The 9,121-nt window shown below is 38.1% G+C and overlaps 1 protein-coding gene across 1 annotated transcript; it reads left to right on the top strand.

Moving 5' to 3' along the window:
• Nucleotides 1–5,154: 5,154 nt before the first annotated feature.
• Nucleotides 5,155–9,121, top strand: slc38a11 (solute carrier family 38 member 11; the record flags this gene model as incomplete). Its single annotated transcript, XM_080038445.1, has 12 exons — nucleotides 5,155–5,166; nucleotides 5,259–5,379; nucleotides 6,072–6,146; nucleotides 6,237–6,371; nucleotides 6,542–6,607; nucleotides 6,744–6,850; nucleotides 6,935–7,014; nucleotides 7,182–7,252; nucleotides 7,856–8,017; nucleotides 8,114–8,226; nucleotides 8,631–8,762; nucleotides 8,882–9,121. The coding sequence occupies 12 exons, from the start codon at nucleotides 5,155–5,157 to the stop codon at nucleotides 9,119–9,121; spliced, it is 1,314 nt and encodes a 437-aa protein (XP_079894571.1).

The following is a 9,121-nucleotide window of genomic DNA, read 5'->3' as shown; positions in this document are numbered from 1 at the left end:
TAACATTGCCTCTGGTTGTTGAATGACTTCCTGTTTTCCTCTCCCAGAGAGAAGATAATTTGCACATGTGCATCAGTGATGATGCCATCTTTGAACAGAAAGATGACTGGATTGCTGAACTAATCAAATGTTCATGAGGAATAAAAGCCAAGATCTTTGTAGTAGTCATTGTGTGTATAGACCTGGTCACAACCTCTATGTCAGACCAAAGGCGCTGTTCTCATATAGACACTTTGAATAACATTTGTTTCTATTCTATTACAAAACAAGCCAAAACCCATCTCCATCCCAGACACACCACTGCAATGAAAAACATGCTTTTTAACATTACATTTTCACTAAGTACAAGTAAACCACTCAGGACCAGTGTTTCAATCATCACATTTCACACAAAATGCTGGTCAAGGTTTTTCATTAAAGGACTGTATTCTACAGCTGAGTGAACATTATAGGAGATAAAAACATTTTAATGGCTTTATAAGTGGAGCAATGTGCTTCACATATGCACAGTTTAATGGACGATACTGTTCATAACACAACTACTTTGCTCTGCTGTGCAGTGGCCTTTATGAGTGGAAAAAGTGTGATAAGTGTACATAAAATCACAGTTCAGTGTTAAAATAGAGCACCACATACTGTTTACATAGTGTATAGTGCAGTAAGTACTGAGTACATAGCTTTCCTCAGCATCAAATGCATTGTTTATGTCCTTCTGATGTGCAATGATCTTAAAGACAACAGTATCTCCATATTGCGGTACTATAAGTGTAGCCCAACACTTTTTAGAGGAACAGAAAATAGTTTTGGTTAAAAGGAACAAACAATTGAAAACAAGCATTGGAACAAAAGTGTGATAACTATCTGAAACCGTAAAATAAAATATACCTTGATTTGATTTCGAGCTAACAAGGTCAACCAGCAGTGACTAACCTCTAAAGAGTTATGCATCATTCTGTCAATCCGTTCCCAACTCATTACACATAACTTGAGATATGGGCTGCCACTTTGAAGCTTCAAATAGGCCCACTTCAATTTATCTGCAACCTGTCGGCATCATGACCTCACACTGACTAACCTAAAATGGGTACATTTGTTTCCCTCAACTCTCGTGGAACAGAACGTCAACACATTAGTTTTGGTATTTTTGGTGGTTGCACCACACAGCACTCCACAGAGCACTCATTAGGGTCCTGCTTCTGCCTTCAGAATGTGGTCGTTGACGCTGTTAATTAATTATTGAAAGCAGACTTAGCATGTATGTGAACTAAGCATGAGGAAATAAAGACAGGCAGTCAAGAAGAGAGACATGGAATGTGGTACGATATTTCAGCAGAATCAGCTTCAGCAGTTTTCAAATTGCCCAGTTGCAGCTGCCATTGACAATGCTTTTGTCACACAAAAGAAAATCGGTGCGGGTGGGTTTTTTGGGATCGGGGTTAAGGATGAGTTCACACTTTTTGAATTCACTTTGTCTCCATATAATATTCACATGTCCAGTATGTATAGTTAAAGAGTTACTTGATGTAATCAATCCTCCTCTCTATACTATCTTTGATAAGGTTGTATTTTGTGATACATAAAAAGTGTGGGTGTTCAGCAAAATCACACACATACAGTACTATGGCTTGGTTTTGGCCAATCCTTGCCTGTCTGGTTACGCTGACCACCTGCACAGTACAACAACTAAGCTGAAGAAGTGTAACAAAGGCAACTCAGTTGGAGAGTTAGAGATAAGTGGGATGACTTTCATCCATGAGTAGGATCTGAAAAAATATATCCGTTCCACGTAAATACACAGAGTGATCACAGTTCACCATCTGTGGACTCCTAAGGGACAGACACACTCAGAACTCCTAAGTGCCCACTACTAATGCCTGACGCCGCCTCTTATAGACCACAGGACACAGAATCAGATCTTGCTAGTTCAGGGCGTTGGCATGATAGCTGGTGATGAGGAGCTGTCAACATAGTTCTCTGGAATTAATTCATGTTTTGTTGTTTTTTATCATCTCTGCCGGGCCGGCTATGCTGTGTATGTGCAGTCTCTGGATAGAAAAGCAAACAGAACAGTCTAATCTCTAATTGACAGCAATCTAATAATGATGTTGACAGTCATGCGAGCAGGAAGTCGTCAAGATGGAGTGTGGGCTCATAATTGCTGCAATGCCCATTAACTTTTACATTGTAAGCCTACGATTTGCAATCTAGGCTTTGTCTCTGTATGATTTGCAAAAAATGGATCAATCACTTTTTTTCCATGCAGCCCTTCCAACCACATGTAGACTACTATCATTGCAAATGTCAATTCGCAACAATAAATTAATATGATAGAATATAATACAAACAGTCAACCCCATATTGTCAAGTGTGACACCTGTCAGGCACACTTCTTTAAACATTTAATATTTCCAATAAAGGGAAACCACTCCATGCTGAACAGACACATTAGCTCTACGATAGGCAGACCGATAGATACAATAAAATAAAAAATAAATAAAAAAAAAAAACAAATCAGTAATAGCATACATTTATTTTCAGCCACAGACTTTCATAAATCCTTCACGGAAATAAACGAACTTTTCAGTGTATATTGGATACATTTTCTTTAGAGAAAAAAACACTGAGATACAACTTTAACAGATTCTGTTAACTCACCGTCAGTTTTCCATCCACGACAGGTGAACAATATAAAAAGAATATGGAGTAGAAGAGCTTCTCCGTGTTTAAAAGGTTGTGTAGAATAAAACCTGTAAGGTTAGAGTTGTTGTGACGCTTCTCCCAGCGCAGAACTGGTAATTTCCAGGGTTTCGAGAGAGCGCCTATTTCATCCGCCCCTCGAGCGGCAGAGTCAGAGCACTGTGTTGCTGCGCTTCCGGATGTTCTGAATCCTGGGTACCAAGTGAGGGCAGAGACGCCAGAATGGCTGTTGAGATAATACTGTGGTGGACATTATGGTGCAGAGGTGTCTGGAACGCAGATGTTTGCAATCCGGCGGGTATCAGAAACTAAAAGCTTAAGTCACAACAATGAGATCAGTTCGTGTGTGTGTGTGTGTGGAGGGGTTCAGTTTAGTCCAGGTTAGTTTTTTGTTTGTTTTTCAAGCCTATTCAATTATTTTAATCATGCCACCAGCTGTGTGACCTACAGTCAGTGAGAAAACGCCATGTCAGATTGAAAGATAACCTAAAGGTGAGACGGCCTATATTTATATAATTTTTTATTTTATTTTGTGAAGTGGGGTTGGTGTTCGGACGGTAGCTTAAGCCAGGACATTTACTCTGAGTCTGATGCCATCTGGTGGACACATACAGCATTGCAAGGAAACATTTCTAAACGTCTTTGAATTGTACCAATAGTAGTTTTTTAAAAGCACATCAAAGGCACCCAATATCAATACAAATATACTTTAGAATGTATAAACTTTAAAACGTTTTGTATATATATATATATATATATATATATATATATATATATATATATATATATATATATATATATATATATATATATATATATACTAACTTACAACTTATATATTGATATATATACTTTACTTTTATATATATATATATATATATATATATATATATATACTTTACTTTTATATATATATATATATATATATATATATATATATATATATATATATATATATATATATATATATATATAAAAGTAAAGTAAATAAAAATAGTTATTTCTGGAAAAGTAGGCTTACAAAAGTATAAATACATTTGCCGTCATATTCTTGATTCTGCTGTGGCGGCCACTGTTTTCTCTGCAACTTGAACATAGTTTATTATTGTAGGATAAAAACAGAAAGAGACTGCCATAAAATCAGAAAACAGTTCGGTCAATTTCACAATTCCAAACATGAGAAAGTTCTCTATTTTTTCTTATTGTACGCTATATCTCAAATTACTTTCTTATTCTCTAATCTTTCCATCCCTGAACAAAGGCGTCTTTTTTATATTCACATTCACAGTAAAATCCCCAAATCCTTTAATTCCTCATTTGCATCAATGCGTTATCACATATTTTGGCATCAAGTTTCAAAGTGTAACCTGTTCCCCAGAAGTTAGAATTACAGTAATGCAAATAGGCTGTATGAACAAGTTAGTATTTACAAGTTAGTATTTACACCAGCTTGATCTGCATAGCATTATAATATACACTCACTAATGGGTTAATGTTTTCCCTTTTTCTTCATAACTCGATTTAATTCATTCGGTCATTATGACATTTTAGGAACAGATATCTCAAATTGGATCGAAGTAGCCTATCTAAATGGCCATTCACCAGGAAGTAGGGAGGTTTTCTTTCTTTTTCTTTCTTTAGCCTATATATCTTCCGTTGATTTGATTATTGGTAATTTGGTAGGGCGCCCCCTAAAATCAATTTGAGGTCCTCGATGAAGCACTGATGTCACAATCACTAAAGAAAAACAACATTTCTAGGCACCAAAATAACTTGACTGTTGATACAAACGATTGTATTTTTCGTTAAAAAGTAAGTTATTGAACTTAACCATTCATTGTAACTAAGTAGGCTACAACATTTTATTTCGTTTTTTTAATTATTATTTTTATTTGGCAACTAAAACTCCCGGTCACTTAAAAATACTATCAATCTCCAGAGGAGAAATTTAGACTTTTGCTGATAGTAAAATTGTACCGAGAACGTTGATGGTGCCACGTCATGGACTCATGCTTCCATTGATATTACTGTAATCAGCGTGCAATACCTTACCTATTTGCTTTTCGGTTAATAATAACTCTAACGTACAAGAACAGAAAAACACGTGCGTAAATCGCGCTCAGAACCTCTTTCAATTTGGAGACAAACGTATCGATGACTATTAAATATGATACATTTTAACAACGGAGAATGTTCGAGTGTATTGAGTAGTCTCGCGAAGAGACTGTCTAAACTTCCTCATCAATGAAAATCTCTGTAGAAGTAATGACATATAACCGGCCAGGGGCGCTGTTGAGATGTATTCAAGGATAGAGCTGAGAAAAATGTATAGACTTTTTTTTTCTTTTTTCTTTTACTAACATCGCCTAATTCAGTCACACCACAAAGGATTGAGTAGAAAACACACAAGAGACGTGGACAAAGAGGAACCAAATCAGCGTCCAGCAGGTGCTCAACATGGCTCAGAAGGTACGTCTAAAATGATGTGTCTGTCGCAGGACATAAACAGACTGTTAGTTTATTGTTGTTTTTACTTACTAGACTGTGTTCCTGTTTTCCAGCCAAACGCTGAAGAAATTGGATCATTAATTCCTTCCCAAAAAGATGCCAGAAAGTCAAGAAACTCAATGATATCTGCGTCTTTTAATTTTATCAATTCCATTATAGGATCTGGAATCATAGGTAAATGCTCACTTCGCAATTCAAGTAGTCCTCTCTGTAAATTGACTAACAACACTATTCATTAAATTGTATGCAATCAATTATTTGAATTATGAATCATTGCCTTTGGAATATGTATTTCAAACTCTTAATCTTGAGAGGATACGGTAAAATAATCAGCTGCATTTGCTAATTTTTGTGCAACAAGGAGAAGCTTTCATACCGTTCCAGCCTGCGGTGGTAAAGCCTCCGTATCATATGACTAGCGCCTGTTGCCCCCATTAACTCCTTCATTCTCACAAATTGACCGGGTCCATTATGCAGCGTCACAAAACCACAAAAGAGCACCGACTCGGCATAGCATGTTCAGACTAGATAGTTACTTTTTTTTAAATAAATGAATTGCACTTAAAAAGTGAAAATTCATTTTATCAAGGGTAAAAATATATTCTGTCTGCAAATGAGTGAAAAGCAATTACTTATTAATACGTATTAATCATACTAATCCATACTTCTCTTGTTTCTTGCCATACTAATGCACCTTATTGTGTCTTACAGTAACACAATGTATTTTTGGTTGTGTCTTTCGTCTTAATTGTGCTCTATATCTTTGTGCTTTCTTGAGATCGTTTATTATTTTATTGAATTACTTAGCTGCAGTTATGTGTACACACCGTGTTTATTGATTTGTTTTATTCATTTCATGTGTCCAGGTTTACCATATGCACTGAGCCAAGCGGGCCTCCCCTTTGGCCTTCTGCTATTGATAGTTGTAGGGTTAATCACAGGTGAGTATGTTGAAGGTGTCATTATGAAAATGGAAATGTGAACTCGCCAAACGAACAAACTAAAAACATTATGTTTGCATTTCATGGCAGATTACTCAATCATTTTACTAATCAAAGGAGGCAACCTGTCAGGGACAAACAGTTATCAGTCACTGATGAAAAGCACATTCGGTTTCCCTGGATTCCTGATTTTATCTGCGCTGCAGTTCCTTTATCCTTTCATTGGTAAGTTTTTTAATGTTTGAAAGGAGTTCACTTCAAATGAAACCATTGCATATACTGTAGCATTTAATGTATAATTCCCAGCATGGTCTGGCAAATAGTCTTATTCCATTTATTCCATTCTATCCTGCTTTTGCTATTTATTTTCTATTGTCCTCCATTTTCTCTCTGAGCCATGATCAGTTACAACATCACAACAGGCGACACACTGACCAAAGTATTTCAGAGAATACCAGGAGGTATGATTACAGATAATAATCAAACACTGCATGTGCAATAAATGAAGTTCCTACATTGAAACCTACACAGTGCACTTCTTGGATAGTTCAAATGCTTCAAATGACTCATTACTGTTGTCATGTATTGTGTTTGCAGTTGGTCCGGATCACATACTTGCAGAGCGGCACTTTGTGATCTTGCTGACCACCATTGCATTCACGCTGCCTCTGTCACTATATCGAAACATAGAGAGACTTGGGAAGGTACGTACGTCTGGTGATTGCACAGTTGTCAGTGTCATAAAGTGATTTCAAAGCTGCCTGTAAAACATCTGTGTGTGTTACCAGGTGTCCTTCCTGTCTATGGTGCTGACATTTACCATCGTCATCATTGTAATCATCAAAGCAGCAACCCTTGGACCCCAAATGTATGTATATTCTGTTTCCATAGTGATTTTAATCAAATTTGTGCATGAAACATGGGGTTATTTTATTTTTTCTTACTGAATACCCACCAACATTTTAGTATACAAACATAATCATGTGCTTTTGTGTTACGTGGTGACTAAATATGAATTTCACTCTCTCTCTCTAGCCCCCCTACAGAGAATGCATGGGCTTTTGCAAAGTGGAATGCAATGCAGGCAGTTGGTGTCATGTCTTTTGGTGAGTTGATATTGATTCTGATGATGACGGAGATTGGCACCCCGTCTAAATATTTGTTCTACCTTTGGTAAATAACTGCGCAACATCTCAAAAAGAATGTCTGTTGTCATCCCTCGTTTGAGTATGACGCTGCCCAGCAGTGCAACCTGAGGTCTGGGTCTTTTTCAGTCCACCAAGACCTTAACACACATTTCAGGATTATGTAAAGGAGGCTGTTTAGACGGGGATGTGCACACTCTTAGGAAAATATAGTGCTGTGAAGTCTGGTTTAAGGCAGGCACAGTTGGCAGTCTCTCACAGTCTCAAAGGGGGTACATTTTGCTCAATGTACCATTGAATCCAATCTCAAGTGAGGAAAGAGAGCCTCTTGGTTCATACAACAAGAAAACTACAACAAGGACATATTGTAGGCCAATATTCAAGTGTGTGCAAAGGTTCAGTCTATGCCCAATGCTCTAGTTCTACATGTATACTGAGATTCAAAAGGAGCTTTAAAGTTGAAGCAAATCATCAGAGGGCTTAAAGCTGTCGTTATTATGAGATGTGATTTAATTTTGTGTGTTATTGAAACTCTTGCATGTGTGCCCCTATGTGTGTCTATAGCCTTTATATGCCACCACAACAGCTTTCTTATCTATGGTTCCTTGGAGCAGCCCACGCTGGTTAACTGGTCTCGGGTCACCCACGTGTCTGTCGGCTCTGCACTGATAATCAGTGCCGCATTTGCTGTGGCCGGCTATACCACCTTCACCGGCTACACACAAGGTATCAGTGTTGAACTTCACGCCACTTGTTGTTGTTGATTTTCTAAGATCACAAATGTCTTATCTTATTTTTTATCTTGTTTTTCCACTCTTCCAGGAGATGTTTTTGAGAACTACTGCCGAAATGATAACCTGGCAACATTTGGTCGCTTCTGTTTTGGCCTCAGCATAATAACCACATTTCCACTGGAGTGTTTTGTGACACGAGAGGTAAGTGATACGTTCTCATGCGCCGAACCAAAGAATTTATCAGTTAAACGTTTGCATATGTGAGGGGAAAGTGGTACTGGGAGGATTTGAGCTTTTTGTAACAATATGAGCAGAAAGGGGAAGCTTGGCACTTTACACCCAATTTGCTCCCGCAGAGCTGCTCAGTGGGTAACATTAAACAATGTCAGCTGTAGAGGCTTGTCACTACTTGGCCCTGCACGGGTTGTGTGTGTGTGTGTGTGTGTGTGTGTGTGTGTTTGTCCGTGTGTGTGCGTGTGTGCATGTGGGTGTGTTATCCTAACTCAAACTTGCAAAAACAATGCATAATGGAATACTATTATTTAGCAGAAACTACATTTAAGGAAAAACCATTCATTTTCATGTATTCCTGTTTGTGCTCTCAGGTGGTGTCCAATGTAATTTGCAGCAGGGATCTTTCAAAAGCTGAACATGTGGCCATCACGTTGCTCATAGTTGCATGTTGCACAGCGATGTCTTTGGCCTACGACTGTCTGGGAGTTGTGTTGACGCTGAACGTTAGTCATGTTTACTCATCAAGTCCACTACCTACCTACGTTCATTTGAGGTTATTGTGTATGTATTATGTATGAGTGTTTGTTTTGCCTGAACGGTTTTCTTCTCTGCTACCCTCCAGGGTGTCCTGAGTGCCACACCTCTCATCTTCATCATTCCATCTGCGTGCTACCTCAAACTCTCCTCCGGCCGCTGGTTCCACAGTGAAAACCTGATACCCATCCTCTTGATATTGATCGGCTTGTTTGTCATGATCACCGGTTTGACCATGGCGGTCCTCTACCCTCAGGACTGTTCACATGGTGTGGAGATGTTCTACTGTGCAGACGCCAATGTAACCAGCACTGTAGCGCCTGTATGA

This window comes from Ammodytes marinus, assembly GCF_949987685.1.
Source record: "Ammodytes marinus genome assembly, chromosome: 12".
Lineage (NCBI taxonomy): Eukaryota > Metazoa > Chordata > Actinopteri > Uranoscopiformes > Ammodytidae > Ammodytes > Ammodytes marinus.
Note: the sequence above shows the minus strand (reverse complement) of the source record. Positions and strands in the feature narration are given on the sequence as shown.